Here is a 16899-nt window from a genome sequence, read left to right as displayed (position 1 = left end):
CTCACATAAACTATCACTGGTGACTTTGACAAGAGCTAGTTTGGTACTGCGGTGGGGCAAAACCTTAATTGGAATGATTCAAACATGGAGTTCCAGGAAAGATGGCACAAATTTGGAGATGGGGCTGTCGTTTGCCAGGACGGTAGGGTCAAGGGATGTTTTTTTTTTTGAAGAGAGGGTGATGATGGCACTATTGAAGGAATGGGGACAGTATTTGAGGAGAGTGAAGCAAAACAATATCAACTAACATAGGAGTCAGGAAGGCAAGTTGGGTGGTCAGCAGTTTAGTGGGAATAAGGTTGAGGGAGCGGGAGGTGAGTCTTAAGGACAAAATGAGCTCATTTTGTCTATGAGGGGAAAGAGGAGAAAAACTAGGAGAAAGATGAAAGTTAGGTCTAGGACTGAGGGGAGCTATAGAGAAGGTTTGGCCCAGTGAGCCAAGAGGAAAGGAGGGGAATGGCAGAGGCAGCTTATTAGATGGTGTCAAGCTTGTTGACAAAGAATTCCACCACACACCTGTTTTTGGAGGTGAGGGTGGAGGAAAATAGGGGAGAATGGCTTAAGAAGACAGCTTGCAATACAGAAGAGAAGCCACAATATTACAACACAAGATGAGGACCCGAAAGAGCTTTATTTGATACAGCCAGATCTGGTGGTGAATGGCCAAACAGTTGTTCGCCATACTCTTTCAAGTCGGCATCCCTTGAACATAAGAGAGTGGAACAGGAGGCCTTAACAGGGCAGCAGCCAGGGTAAGAAAAAGTATTGATTTTAATGGGGAATAGGGTATCAAAGTTAGAGGTGACAGTGTGGTTGAGCAGATCTGTCGCACAGAAATGTCATGGTGATTGGAGGGCCATAGGCTAGACCATTGGGATTTTCAAAGTGAGCTTGTATGTGAATTGGGAGAGAGTTTTTTTCCCCCCAGAGATGGACACAGAGGAAGCAGGGTTGGGAGGGAGAAAGGGGGATGTGGATGGAGAACGATACAAGGAAGTGATCAGAGATGGCCTTAACAGTGATTGAAAGATTGGGGTAGTGAGGGCACGAGATGATACAGTCAAGGGGTGGTTGTGAATGTGGGTTGGAGAGCTCTTATAGAGAGATTAAGGGAGGATAGGAGGGCAGTGAACTCCGAGGAGGCAGAACAAAGCAACAGGAAGCGGCCATTTAGTCCCTCGAGCCTGTTCTGCCATTCAATGAGATCATAGCTGATCTGCAACCTTACTCCATAAAACCACCTTCGCCCCTTATTCCTTAATACCTATGGCTAACAAAAATCAAACAAACAATCTCACATTTAAATTTAACAATTGATCTAGCATCAATTGCCATTTCTGCAAGAGTTACAATCATCTACCACCGTTTGCATGTAGAAGTGTTTCTTAATTTCAGCCCTGAAAGGTCTGGCTCTAATTTTTAGACTACGCTCCATAATCCTAATCTCCTCAATCAGTGGATATAGTTGCTCCCTATCTATTCCACTTAATACCTTGAAAACTTAAATCAAATCACTTCTTAATCTTTAAATTCCAGGGAATGCAATCCTATTTTGCGTAATCTCTCCTTGTAATTTAAAGAGCATGAGGAGTTGAGATGGAGGTTGAAATCACTGAGGATTAGAAGTCACTCAGTGCAGAGACTGAGGGAGGAAAGCAGTGAAGATTACTCAGAAAATTTTTCTGCTACTTGGGTGGGCAGTCAAGAACGAGGATTTTAAATGACATGAGAGGGGTGGAACAAGGTGAGATGCTCAAAGGAAGAGAAAGTGCCAGAGGAGTAAGGGGTCAGTCATGCAAAGCCACTTTTGGGCTGCAGACCAACTGATTCAAAACATTCATGTGGACAGCACAGGATTAATGATGAAGTGAGGAAACTGATCGAGCTGCCAACAGCCTCAATTATCTTTCATTACTATGCTCCACAGTGATCTGGCCGCACAGTGAGAAAACAGTGGCGTTGCCAAATGAATTCAGAACTCACTAAAAACTCTTTGCTTTGAGTTTCAGGTTACTATGAACAAAGGTTCATGTTAGAGGAGACCGAGGGGGTGTGGGAAAAAACATTAAAGGAAATGGTTTTGTGTGGCAGATTAAGTGACAGATTAATGATGCATTTGTATGGCTTCATATGATTCGGCCTCCAGATTACAACAAGAGCAGCTTGGTACTATTAAAACTGCCAATGAAGTGCTCCAAAGGGTATGGATTTGGCTTTATATTAAGTAGTGATGCCAAATTAACATCCCTAATGTCCCTACTCTAACTTATTTCCCAGGATCTCAAAACTGCACATCTCTACTTCCTTCAGAATTTTCTTTCCCTCCTCACTCATCATTTCTTGATTAACCTCATAGGAATATAGGAACTATGGTCCATCTAGATCACCTTCTACCATCCTGGTAGTCACATCATAGAGAAGTTGTTTCCATTTGTGAGCAAGACCAGAACTAGGGGCCAAGATAGTTGCTAATAAATCCAATAGGGAATTCAGAAAAAACTTCTTTACCTAGAGAGTGGTTAGAATGTGTAACACGCTACCATAGGGAGTAGGTGAGGCAAATAGCATAGATGCATTCACGGGGAAGCCAGATAAGCAGGAGAGAGGGGAAAAAAGAGATATGTTGAAGGGCTAGATGAAGAGATGTAGGAGGAGGCTCATGTGGAGCATCAACACCAACATGGTATGACCAACATACTTTGTAATGGTACAATAATGGAGTTGTTAGAAATTGATTGCTATCATAAGTTATCAATTATTCTACAACAAGCCCAAACATGACACAAGGCAAATCCAGGTGGTGGAGATCTTTAGGGGTAGGCAGAAAAGTAGAGTCGAGGCCATAACCAGATCAGCCATGAACCTATTAAATGGTAGAGCAGGCTCAAAGAGGCCGAATGGCCTGCTCCTAATTCATATGTTCATATGTAACTATAAGCCCAAACTCACCATTTTCCTCCCCAGTATGCTATACTTACATGGCATATCTGAAAATACTGATGCACTGTATCTCAAAATGTTCTTTTCTGAAAGAAATCTTTCCAATCTGCTTTTGAATTAGTGAATATCAACTGCTTCCACTGTCTCCAAAGGGAGTCTGCTCCAGAGATTGATCACTGCAATCTTCTATCTAACTTATCAACATTGGTAGTGCCCTGTATTGCAGGCCTTGACCTTTCACCTGGGATTTGCAACAAAAAAAAAGTACATTTCAGCCGACATCACGGTCTACCAAAAAGCAGAGATCATCATGTTCGGCCTTCCAACACGGAATATATGAAGCATTCTCAGTTTCATAATCCATGTGATTTCAACAGTCTCTCATTGAGTCAAACTCAAAGCTGTTTGAAACACTGACTCCAGACTCCATGAAGTCTTATGGCATCCGATCAAACATGAGCAAGGAAACCTCCTGCTGATTATCACCTACCACCCCTCCTTGGCTGATGAATCAGTGCTGCTCCATGTTGAACACCAAGTGAAAGAAGCACTGAGGGCGGCAAGGGAATAGAATGTACTCTGGGTGCAGGACTTCAATATCCATCACCAAGAGTGACTCGGTAGCACCACTACTGATTGAGTTGGCCAGTCCTAACGGATAGCTGCAAGTAGTGAGGGAACCAACAAGAGGGAAAATCCTACTTGACTCTGACCTCGCCAATCTACCAGTCACAGATACATCTGTCCATGACAGTATTGGTAGGAATGAACACCACACAGTTCCTGTGGAGACAAAGTCCCATCTTCACATTGAGGATACCCACCATCATGTTTCATGGCATTACCACCATGCTAAAAGGGACAGATTTCGAACATATCTAGCAACTCAAAACTGGACATCCATGAGGCACTGTGGGCCATCTGCAGCAACAGAAATTTTTTTATTATTCGTTCATGGGATGCGGGCGTCACTGGCTAAGCCAGCATTTCTTGCCCATCCCTAATATTGTATTCAACCACAATCTGTAACCTCATGGCCCAGCATATCCCTCACTCTACCATCACCAACAAGCTGGGTTACCAAACTGGTTCAATGAAGAGTGCAGGATGGCATGCCAGAAGCAGGACCAGGCATTCCTCAAAAAGAGGAGTCAGCCTGGTGAAGCCACAACCCAGGACTGTGTGTGCACCAAACAATGGAAGCAGCATGCGATGGACAGGGATAGGCAATCCCACAACCAACGGATCAGATCTAAGTTCTGCAGTCCTGCCACATCCAGTCGTGAATGGTGGTGGACAATTAAACAACTAACTGGAGGACGTGGCTCCAAAAATGTCCCCATCCTCAACGATGGGAGAGCCCAGCATAGTGGCGCAGTGGTTAGCACCGCAGCCTCACAGCTCCAAGGACCCGGGTTCGATTCCGGGTACTGCCTGTGTGGAGTTTGCAAGTTCTCCCCGTGTCTGCGTGGGTTTTCTCCGGGTGCTCCGGTTTCCTCCCACAAGCCAAAAGACTTGCAGGTTGATAGGTAAATTGGCCGTTATAAATTGTCACTAGTATAGGTAGGTGGTAGGGAAATATAGGGACATGTGGGGATGTTTGGTCGGAATATAGGATTAGTGTAGGATTAATATAAATGGGTGGTTGATGTTCGGCACAGACTCGGTGGGCCGAAGGGCCTGTTTCAGTGCTGTATCTCTAATCTAATCAGAGTCATATCAGTGCAAAAGATAAGGCTGAAGCATTTGCAACAATCTTCAGCCAGAAGTGCCGAGTTAATGATCCATCTCGGCCTCCACCTGAGGTCCCCAGCATCGCAGATGCCAGTCTTCAGCCAATTCGATTCATTCCATGAGATATCTAGAAACAGCTGAGGGCAAGGGAAACAGCAAAGACTATGGGCCCTGACACCATTCCAGCAATAGTACTGAAGACCTGTGCTCTACAGCTAGCTGCGCCCCTTGCCAACCTGTTCCAGTACAGCTACAACACTGGCATCTACCCGGCAATGTGGAAAATTGCCCCAAATATGTCCTGTACACAAAATGCAAGCTAAATGCAACCCGGCCAGTTACCGCCCATCAGTCTACTCTCAATCATCAGCAAAGTGATGGAAGGGGTCGTCGACAGTGTAATCAAGCGGTACGTGTTCAGCAATAACCTGCTCAGTGACGCTCAGTTTGGGTTCCGTCAGGGCCACTCAGCTCCTGACCTCATTACAGCCTTGGCCCAAACATGGACAAAAGAGCTGAACTCCAGAGGTGAGGTGAGAGTGACTGCCCTTGACATCAAGGCAGCATTTGACTAAGTATGGCATCAAGGAGCACAAGAAAACTGGAGTCAATTGGAATCAGGGGAAAACTCTCCACTAGTTGGAGTCATACCTAGCACAAAGGAAAGTGGTTGTGGTTGTTGGAGGTCGATCATCTCAGTCCCAGAACATCACTGCAGGAGTTCCTCAGGGTAGTGTACTAAACCCAATCATCTTCAGCTGCTTCAGCAATGACCTTCCCTCCATCATAAGGTCAGAAGTGGGAATGTTCACTAATGATTGCACAATGTTCAGTACCATTCGCGACTCCTCAGATACTGAAGCAACCCATGTCCATACCCAGCAAGTCCTGGACAACCTGGGCTCATAACTGACTAGTAACATTCGTGCCACACAAGTACCAGGCACTGGCCATTCCCAATAAGAGAGAATCTAACCATCTCTCCTTTATGTTTAATGGCATTACCATCGCTGAATCCCCCACTAACATCCTGGGGGTTCCCACTGACCAGAAACTGAACTGGACCAGCCACATAAATATTGTGGCTACAAGAGCAAGTCACAGGCTGAGAATTCTGCGAAGCATAACTCACCTCCCATTTCCCCAATGCCTGTCCACAAGGCACAAATCAGGAGTGTAATGGAATACTCTCCACTTGCCTGGATGGGTACTGCTCCAACACTCAAGAAGCTCCAAACCATCCAGGATAAAGCAGCCCACTTGACTGGCACCCCATCAACCACCTTCAACATTCACTCCCTTCACCACTGAAGCACAGTGGCAGCAGTGTGTACCATATACAAGATGCACTGCAGCAATGCACCAAGGCTCCTTAGACAACACCTTCCAAATCTGCAACCTCTACCAACTAGAAGGACAAGGGCAGCAAATGCATGGGAACACCACCGCCTGCAAGTTCCCCTCCAAGTCACACACCATCCTGACATGGAACTATATTGCCATTCCTTCACTGTCGCTAGGTCAAAATCCTGGAACTCCCTAACAGCACTGTTGGTGCACCTACACCCCAAGGACCGCAGCGGTTCAAGAAGGCAGCACCCCACCACCTTCTCAAGGGCAATTATGGATGGGCAATAAATGCTGCCCTAGCCAGTGATGTCCACATCCCATGAACAAATAAAAAAATCTTGTGAATCTTTTCTGCACCTTCTCTAAAACCTTCACATCCTTCCTAAACTGCTGTGTCCAGAATTAGACAATATTCCAGTTAAGGCCAAACCAGCGTTTTATAAAGATTCATCATAACATCCTTGCTTTTGTATTCTCTGCTTCTATTCATAAAGCTGAGTATCCCGTATGCCTTTTTAACCACTTTCTCAACCTGCCTTGCCACCTTCAATGATTTGTGTACCTATACCCCCAGGTATTCTTGTATCCCCTTTAGAATTGCACCCTTTAGAGTATATTGCCTCTCCTTATTTTTCCTATCAAAATGTATTAGTTTACACTTTTCTGCATTAAATTTCATCCGTACGCATTTGCCCATTCCACCAGCCTATGTCCTCCTCAAGTCTATCACTACCCTCCTCACAATTCACAATACTTCTACATTTTGTGTCATCTGCAAATTTTGGAAATTTTCCATGTACACTCAAATCTAGATCATTAATATGGATCAAGAAAAGCAGTGGTCATAGTACCAAACCCTGGGGAACCCCACAATATACCTTCCTCCAGTCCAAAAAACCATTCACCACTACTCTCTCTTTCCTGTCACTCAGCCAACTTCCTATCTATGCTGACATCGTCTTTTTGTTCTATTGGCTTTAACTTTTTTGGCAAGCCTGTTATGTGGCACTTTATCAAACTTCTTTTAGAAGTACATGTATACCACATCAACCATATTACCCTCATCAACCCTCTGTTACTTCATCAACAAACTCAATCAAGTTAGTTAAACAAGATTGGCCTTTAACAAATGCATGCCGGCTTGCCTTAATTAATCCACATTTGTCCAAGTCAGGGTTAATTTTGTACCAGATTATCGTTTCTAAAAGTTTTCCCACCACTGAGGTTAATCTGACTGGCCTGTCGCTGCTTGGTTTATCCATTTACACATTTTTGAATAAGGCTGTAACATTTGCAATACTTCAGTCCTTTGGCACCACCCCTATATCTAAGGAGGATATGAAGATTACGGTCCGCAATTTCCTACTTTACTTCCTCAGCATCCTCAGATGCAGCTCATCCAGTCCTGGTGACCTATCAACTTCAATACAACGAGCCCAGGAGTTAGCAAGCATTTTTACCTGTAAAGCTTTTTTGAAAAAATCTGCCAATAATAAAAACTATTGGGAATCGTAAGATGAAATTTTGGCATTTCTAATCTGAATACTTGGCAAATTGCCAAAAGTTTCTGGTAGAATGCATAATTTGTATATACAATAAATAAAATACATGAATTTATGTATCAATAGAAAAAAAATCAAAATTAAAACAAACTATAACTCTGAATTATTGCGTTTTTGACTTTATTTCACTACAATTTTGTCAGTAAAGTCATCTTTAAAACAAACTATAACTTAAAATGTGTCGAATTAAGAAAATTTTTGAGTTATTGATTCACGTGATTTTAAAAAAAGCTTCTCATAGTACATTCAGAACAATTCATCACCTCAGCTATATTAGAAATAATGATGGTCACAACCATAAAACCTGCTCCCAAACCAAAGGCATTATTTATAACCATGGTGTAGCGATAGCACTCAAAACAGGTTTATTTAGAGAACGATGATGCTTTTCGTTAAAATAATCATTTGAAACTGTAAAGTGCAGCATAATGATTAGCTTTTTATTCCCACAATAAAAACATGACCTTTACCTCCTTGACTGAATTTCTTTTAGGCTTTTTTTTGGTGTTAACGCAATCCAACTTGAAAAGGTTGGGAGCCACAAATGAGATGCTAAAAAGTCACATGCCGCTCCGGAGCCACAGGTTGCAGACCCGAGCTAGCCTTTCTAATATCTATTCTTTATCAACTTTTTGCCCATGCAACTATCTCCTCTTTCATTATGACTTTGGCAATATTTTCTTCCTAGTAAAGACAGATGTAAAGTTCTCATTTAGTACCTTAGCCATGCCCTCTGTTTCCATGCACAGATCCCCTTTTTGGCCCCTACTCCTCTTTTTACTATCCTTTTACCATTTAAATGTGGATAGAAGATTTTTGGATTCCCTTTTATGTTAGCTGCCAGTCTGTTCTCATACTCTCTCTATGCCTGTCATTTCATTTTCAATTCCCCCTCTTAACTTTCTATATTCAGCCGAGTTCTCACTCGCATTATCTACTTGAATCTGTCTTGAGCATCCTTTTTCTGTTGCTTCTTGCTCAATCTCTTTCATCATCCAGAGATTTCTGGTTTTGGTTGCCCTACCTTTCCCCCTCTTGGGAACATGCCTTGACTATACCCAAACTATCTCCTCCTTAAAAGCAGCCCATTCTTCCGTTACAGTTTTGCCTGCCAGTTTTTCATGCCAATTTACCTGGGCCAGATCTATTCTCACTCCACTGAAATTGTCTCTTTTCCAATTAAGTATTTTTTACTCTAGATTGCTCTTTGTCCTTTTCCATAGCTATCTTAAACCTCATGATACTATGATCACTGTTCCCCAACTGAAAATTGATCAACTTGACCCACCTCATTCACGAGAATCAGATCTAGCAATGCCTTTTTCCTTGTTGGGCTAGAAATATATTAATTTAGAAAATGTTCTTAAACACACTTGAATAGCACTACCCCTCTTTGCCCTTTACCCCAGTTTATAGTCAGATAATTGAAGTCCCCCCAGTTTTTTGCACTTCTCCGTAATTTCCTTGCAAATTTGCTGCTCTATACCTTTTCCACTAGTTGGTGGCCTACGGAATACAGTCAGTCATGTCATGGCACCTCTATTGTTTCTTAACTCTAAGCAAATAGATTCGGTCCCTGACCACTCCAGGACATCCTCTCTCTCCAGCACTGTAATATTCTCCTTAAATCAATACTGCCACCACTCCTCCTTTCTTTCCCTCTCTATCATTTCTTAACATCCTGTATCCAGGAATAATGAGTGCCCTTTTTGAGCCAGGTCTCTGATAATGCCACATATTCTCAACATTATGGTGAGAAGGGTAATGCCACACTGGTGCAATAAAGAGTGTTATTTTAAGGTTGAAGGGGAGGGGAGAAGAGACCAGATGAAGCTCGACTCCGTGTCTAACCTTGACCTAACATGTTTTGCTGTCACAGTTTACCTAAAATATGAAGTGCTCCATTTCCCAAAACAAATATGCTGCCCACAGAAATACACTGCAGAGAACAACGTGGAGAGAAATCACAGGCATCTTTTCCAAGCTGCAAAAAACATTTAGCATATAAAAAATGAGCTAAACAAAATCCTCTGTAGGAAGTAGACGGGGGAATCGTGCAGAAGGATATAGCAAGTAAAATAATCAGTGTAAGATTTCCCACGTGATGCATTTCTGAATGTATCGAAAAGCTGGCGAATTATGGTCTGCCTATCAAAGTCACATGAATGTAACAGTGTCTGTCTGAACACCTGCTTCCACAATTATTTAGGAGATATGCACGTCACATGGGCCAGTTTATAGTCAGTTATACAGCACAGAAACAAGCTCTTCAGCCCATCGTGTCTGTGCCGGTCATCAAGCAGCTAACTATTCTAATCCCATTTTCCAGCACTTGGCCCGTAGCCTTGTATGCTATGGCGTTTCAAGTGCTCATCTGAATACTTATAAAATGTTGAGGGTTCCTGCCTCTACCACCTCGTCAGGCAGTGTGTTCCAGAATAGTCAGATAATTGAAGTTCCCCATTATCACTACGCTACAGCTTTTGCCCCGCCCACCAGCCAGAAAGTTGGGGTGAGCCTATCTCCACTGGGCCTGGGGAGCTACACCAGGATGTTATACTCCCCAGGCCCATAATTGGCCTTGGGTGCGACTTCCGTCCCTCTGAGACAGGAAGTTCTGCATAACGGCACTGTCGGCCAATCAATGGGCCAGAAACTCTCAGTCCCAGCAGTGCCACCGGGAGCAGTGGCCACTGCTGGGACTGCGCTCAGCCCCGACAAGGCAAGGGGGGTTGGTTGAGAGGGTGGGGGAAGTGTTATCCAGTGGGAGTGGTTGGGCTGTGGGAGGCCCTCCGTGGGGCACAGGGTGCCCCATCAGAAAGGCCCCTGCAACCCCCAAAGAGGCTGCCAGGTTTCACTTGACGGCTTCCTGGAAAGCCTGAGCTGCCCGCCCGCCAGCCAATCGTTGCAGGAGGAGGGCCTTAAGTGGCAGTGAATTGGCCACTTAAGGGCATTGGTTGGCCGGGGACAGGTGTGCCATTTCTCGCCGCCGCCCCTTCAGAAAATTGCAGCGGGGTAGGAAGGCGTCGTGAATGGCCATCGCACCCCCCCCCCCCCCACCCCACCCCGCTCCCAATCAATTTTACATCCCCCCACCACCAGCCCACTCCTGCAAGGGGAGGGGGCGTAAAATTCCAGCCATGTAATAATATTGGTCAGGAGAGTTTGCGATTTGGTCTCTAGTCTATGCGGCGTTATAGTAGACTCCTGGTAATTTGAGTCTTTTTTTGTTTAAAAAAGGAATCATTCAGTGGATAAATAAATTAATTCTGATAACAGTGCAGGCTGTTTTCTGCATGATTTTAATACAAATTAACTGAAAGTCAAATTAAGTGATTTTCAATTAATAGGAGTAAACTGTGGTTAACCACAGTTTCATTGTCCTTGGGACAGCAAGGGGATAAGTTGGAGGGGCGGGTGGGAGAACAAACAAGGTACCTACACTTCATCATTATCCAGCGCAACTGATCAAAGATGTAGATGTCAGGTGAAGGGAAGAAAACATTCAATTGTGATAACTTCCACAGCTGATCAACAGTCATTGGCTAGGTACACACATGAAGAAAAGGCACGGTTAACCAATGTCACTGAAACTGTATCCCAATGTACACGAGTGCTTTGGAGGAGGGAAAATATTAAAAGGAAGGGACTGCTATCTAGAGTTAAAACAGATTCTTCAGGAAGGATTTGAACACTCAATCACTCATGCTGTAATGCCTGCAGATGTGGGTTTAGGTTACTTAATGATTTTAAATGGAATTTATTTCGCACAGATTTTTTTTAAAATCTAGAAGAAAAAATTTTCAAGTGAAAATAACATCAGTGCAAATACCTGATTTGTTTATCAGCCATTTAATTCAAAACACAAGTCTTCTCTGGAAAGAAAAGATTCTTCAACTCGACGATAAATACACAAAGTAACCTCAGAGTTTTGTGCAGCCAGATGGAGAGGGGTTGTTTACTTAATTCGGTCACCTGTAAACAGAAGAGCCAAATCAGAAAACTCACCACTTAAAAACCAATACAAATTAAGGAAGCCTCGATATTTTCTAAATGTTAAATACATACAATACTCAGGCTATATTTAGTGTGCATATATTGCACACATGATCCTCCATTGTGTTATATATGCTGAGTTGGAAGATACACAATTTGTAACATGTGCTGTTTCTCTAACAATAGGAATGCTACGCCATCTGATGCAAAAATGTATTTTTGAGTCACCAATATCCAAGGACAAAACAAGCCAAATTCTGCTTTTAACAACACAGTGCTCTGGGATTGTCATTCAGTCCATGAATCACTCCACTTTTCTGGAAAAATTGGAAATGAAGTGGTTTCACTCATATAAAGTTTTTCTTTATCACTTTTTGACAAGCCTGGATACACAGGAGGCTAGCAAGCAACAAGTAGCAGACAGAAAGTAGATAGGCGGGATGTAACAGTGAACTTGAAGGTGATACTGAGCTTTGGTAGCATTAGACAGTGGGTACAAGTATAATGTGAAAGAGGAACCTGGAGCTCGACAGCATTATGGGAGGTTCAGGGACCTACCTCTCTGATCAGTTGTGATCTGTTGCTATTTCTTGAATATAACATAGCCAAGCAAATTTTTTTTTTTATATATAAATGCTGACAGACCCCTGTCCGCTCCTGACCAGTGAACCAAATCACAAATTCTACCCAACCATTCTACCAAATCGGAGAGTTCTCACCACAGTGTAGCCAAATCACTGGACCTCCTTCCTCTCATCATTGTGCTAAACCCCAGGATTCCAATTCTGCCAAATCCCAGGACCATCCCGTCAGTGCTCGTAAATGGTAATCCCTTTCCCATATTGCTAAAATGTCAGATATCTGCTTTCAATTTGCTACAACTTGCATGACCTGGTCTTTTTAAAAATAGCAACAGATTAAGACAAAATACAAAGGTAAGGGTATGTAAGAGCATAACATCATTGATTTATAGTTTTCACACAACATTGAACAGAGTTGCAGAATTTAATCCCCTAACTCAAGATTCTCAAGCGCACATGTAATGTATCCCTTGGCACAACATCCCGATTGTTACAAAACTGCTTATCCTCCAATTCACTGGAGGCAATGCCAGTCGATCTGATATGGTGTGCATTAAAATACATATCTGGCACACAAATAAAGAGTATCATGGAGTTATTTGGATATAAACCTATAAAATGACTAACCATTAGGAAGATTATCAACCTCTGCTGCCCCATTTGGAACTAATACTCCAGAAAATGAGAATTGTTATGATTGAGGAGGGAGGAGTGCACTGTTGATTCTAGTCTCACTTCTCAACAGGTCACAACATATATTTAAATTTCCCCACTCACCGATATGGTCAATCATAGACTCTCTTTTTCCCCAGAATAAAACACACCAACCAGTTTTTTTTAAATAGACAACAAAATTATCCATTTATTATAAACCAAGTCTTAACTGATAATGTAAAACATGCACACAAATTGAAATATTAAAGCCCTTTATCCTAGCCCTCACACGCGCGCACATTAACCAGGAAAAAATAAAAGGCATTTTGTTTACAGCTGTTACAAAGAAATAAAAGGAATTAAAAACATTTAGGCTATAAAAAAAAGTAATGGAAAGATGTCCTTTGTTTTGGTTAGGCGTCCCAAATGCGTGTTGATGGCAGTCACTGGGATCTTCCTAGAACAGTGCTTTCAGACGATGTTGAAGATCAGTTTCCAAGAGATGCAGCTACAGAGGCTCCAAATAGGTCTTATAGAGGAAGACAGCAACAAGGTTTCAGATCCCACACATTCGATGTAAAGGTTCCTTCAAACATGCAGGGTTTCGTCAAATACAAGAGGAAATAGGAATCGGAAACACTGGATGGAAGGTTTGTTTTCAAGAGAAATAGCTAAGCTGTACTACTTCTGTTGCAGGCAAAAACACCAACTGGCTTTAACAGTTCAAATTGAAACCAAAACTTTCCAGAAGTCCAGTCTCCTGACATCTATAAATCCTGCTGGTCACTCCTGTGTAAACAACTCTCCAAGTCAAAACCAACCCCTGCTGGGCTATTTGAAAACAAGTGCCTTCCAGTAACTGTTTACAGTTCAAACTCAATCCAAACCTTCTGGTGACCTCCTTTTGCTTTTTTTTTTAAAAACACCCAAAGTTCCAGCATCTATGGAATCCTTTTCAATATTAAAAAGCAAATTCTCAAAATTTAAACAAAAAAATGGACACACTCATAATAGAGTTCAAATCCCACCATGATCATTGCAGAATTTGAATTCATTTTCCAAAAAAATCCACAAATAAAAGTGGCCATGAAGCTGTTGGATTGTCCAAAATCCAGCACCCTCGGGACTGACACTGTGTTGGAGACCGGATTTTTGGACACTAGACTGTCAAGATTAAGCTCCTCTAATCTTGCCCGAGTTCATCCCTGTTTGTACTGGGAATCATCCTTGTTGCTGCTCGCTCCTCCAATTTAGGAACATTCCTTTTGAGGTGTGTTAACCAGAATCTCTCTCAGTGCTTTGCTGGTAGTCTTGCCAGTACATTATACAGTCTCAGCATAATCACGAGAGACTTATAGTGCAGTGTGCTGACTATGTAAGCATTTTAGCTTTAATCTTCAGAAAAATAATGCTACATTTTAGTATTATAATAACCTTTTCCTCTACATAAGCAACTCTTTTACATACTCTATGAAAAGTTTAAAAATAAGGATGGACCTGAGCAAAATGGGTTTTGATTATTTTCAAACAGCCGCATTTTGGATACTGGAACTGTAGTTCACACATGTCTTTCAGAGTGGTGGTTTGCAAACTGGGGGCTGAGACCCCTGGGCGTACACAGAGTATTTCCAGCAGGTCCACTAAATAACGTGAAAGTGTGAGCTGGAAGGCAGGAGTGGGCTGGCTGTCTCACATAGGAGGGGAGCGAGTATGGAGGAGCATGGAGTGGCACCGGTTTTCTTAACAGCACTGTTTCAATATTCTTTACATGCAAAATTTTCATTGTAATATATAGCATTATAATTTGGAGAGGGAGGTGTCATCTGGAATTACTATTCTATTTGCAAGAGGTCTTTCAAGCAAAAAAGTGAGAGCCATTTTAGCTGTAATTTAATTAATTTAATAGAAAAATTTTATGTTTTAGTCTTAATAACCTTTTCCTCTACATGTCCGACATCTTTACCCAGTCTGGCATACATGTGTGACTCCAGTACCACATTTACGTGACTATTTCATAACTGCCCTCTGAAGTGGCCGAGCAAGCCACAGTTGTGCGAAACTGCTACAAAATCCTGGAACTCACATCCCAACAGCATTATTGGAGCACCTTCACCACACACAAAGTAGCAGTTCAAGGTGGCCCAACACCACCCCCTCAGGGATGGGCAATAAATGCTCTTCTAGTCAGCGAAGGGCACATTCCAAAAAATGAATAAAGTATAAGCTACAAGCAGAATTCAGGCATATGCTCTACAGAACAATGTCACATACGTCGGAAGTGCGATGGTACAACATTCACGGACTAGCTCTGAAGATTTATGAAAAAACGGATACTGTCTTTCAAAAAATGAACCTTTATTTTAAAAGTGAGCAATGGTCCAAAATGGCAAAGAAAAAAGGGAATTGGCATTTAGTGTATTCAAACACAGTCTGACAAAGACAAAGGACAAATCTTCAAAGTCAAAAGGTGTTAATGAAACCCAACTTACACCTATCCTAAAAACATTCCAGAATTGAACGTCTTCGTCTAAAACAAAAGGTGGTGTGAAACAGCCACATCCTGGGCCATTGTGCAATCACCATGGGAAAAGAAACCAGAATATCTCCTAACAGGAGGTGAGAAGTGGCACAGTTTTACTTTTTAAAAAGGCAGCCAAAAACAGAGAGACTGACCCAGAAAGTGAAGCTACTTGTAACAGCTGGCATTCCAGCAAGCCAGAAAGCACATGCCTTGCTGAAAAAAAATCCAACAGCTACATTATACAGCACAGAGAGTTGGAAGTGACCCATCATCTTCAACTGAACCTTCAATCCAGAGGGAAATCTACAATCACATCAGGCCTGCAACCATCTAGAACTTGAATCTCAAGAGAATTCAACGAGATTATCTTAACTGTTCTCCCCCACTAAAATCCACCTTCTTTTTCTTCTCGCGTATGCGTGCGAACCAATACATGAGTGGACGTGGTTGCAATAATTTCAGGATAAGGTGTATTGACCAATAAACAATTGATTTTCTGTTTTTTAAAACCTACAAGAAAACCTGTCGCTGTTTCTTTGAAAAATAAAACACCAAGCGGCTAAACTCTAAAATGAATACACGTACTGCGGTCAGGTGAGGAGTTGAACAGTGGGAACCACCCACGTCACACCAAGTGGCCATTACAAATTGGGGGCTCGAAGTCCAGATCTGAACAGCCAGACAAATGAGAGATTTGGGAAACGGGAGGAAAACTGACATCTAAAACTGTGGAAAAATGAACAAACAGGTTTTCTTGTATTCTTCTGTTTTTTCTCTATGGTGGTAGAAGCAAAAGAGATGGCCACATTTAATGCTAACGAGATTATAGAGCTGGGAGAGATATCCCATGAGTTAAACAAATTAAATGTTGAAGATTTAAAAAGCTTAGCTACAGAGGTGGGAGTCACTTTCAGACAAAAAGCAAGAAACCAGGTGAACTGGCGAAAAGTCTAACCATTTTAAACTTACCCCTGAATTAGAAGAAAGCCGAGAATCACAGTCTGAAAAATAATTCTAGCTGGAATCCAATTACAGTTTTAAAGAGAAGAGCTTCAAAAAGAAATTAGGAAAGAGAGATGCAAAGAGAGGAAGCAGCAAGAAGGTTTGAGTTACAGAGACTGAAAACCCAAAATGAAAATGCTGCCAGACACTCAAACCTTATCCCCAAATCAGAGCAAAACTTTGGTGTGCTGAGACACTTAAGACTAGAGCCAAAATTTAATGAGCAGGACGTTGAGTCATATTTTATCTCATTTGAGAAAATAGCTACCAGGCTAAAATGGCCGAAAGAATTCTGGACTCTCCTCTTTCAAGGCTAGTTCTTGGGTAGGGCTCGCAAAGCTTTTTCGCTGTAATAAGAAAGTTCTTCTGATGATGAACAAACTAAAACTGCAATTTTAAATGTATATGAGCTGGTAGCAGAAGCATATAGACAGAAATTGAGACATACCTGGAAAAGACCCACACAACCTTACATTGAACTCAAAAGAATCAAACAAGTGGCTTTTGATAACTGGATATGGCCTCTCAAGCTGGAACCCTCATATGAAAATTTGAGAGA

The 16899-nt window shown here is 42.2% G+C and overlaps 1 protein-coding gene across 5 annotated transcripts in view; it reads right to left on the bottom strand.

Annotated features, from left to right (window-relative positions):
* The window catches only part of slc25a22a (solute carrier family 25 member 22a), a 165476-nt gene that overhangs the window by 107941 nt on the left and 40636 nt on the right, over positions 1–16899 (bottom strand). For all 5 annotated transcript variants that reach the window (XM_068046031.1, XM_068046035.1, XM_068046033.1 and 2 more), the window contains one exon: positions 11419–11561. In XM_068046031.1, coding sequence (XP_067902132.1) covers positions 11419–11438 — 20 coding nt within the window. In that variant the 5' untranslated portion in view covers positions 11439–11561. The remainder of the gene's footprint in view (positions 1–11418; positions 11562–16899) is intronic.

The sequence above is a fragment of the Heterodontus francisci genome, chromosome 14, assembly GCF_036365525.1.
Source record: "Heterodontus francisci isolate sHetFra1 chromosome 14, sHetFra1.hap1, whole genome shotgun sequence".
In the NCBI taxonomy this organism is placed as follows: domain Eukaryota; kingdom Metazoa; phylum Chordata; class Chondrichthyes; order Heterodontiformes; family Heterodontidae; genus Heterodontus; species Heterodontus francisci.
This window is presented reverse-complemented; position numbering and strand designations above follow the sequence as displayed.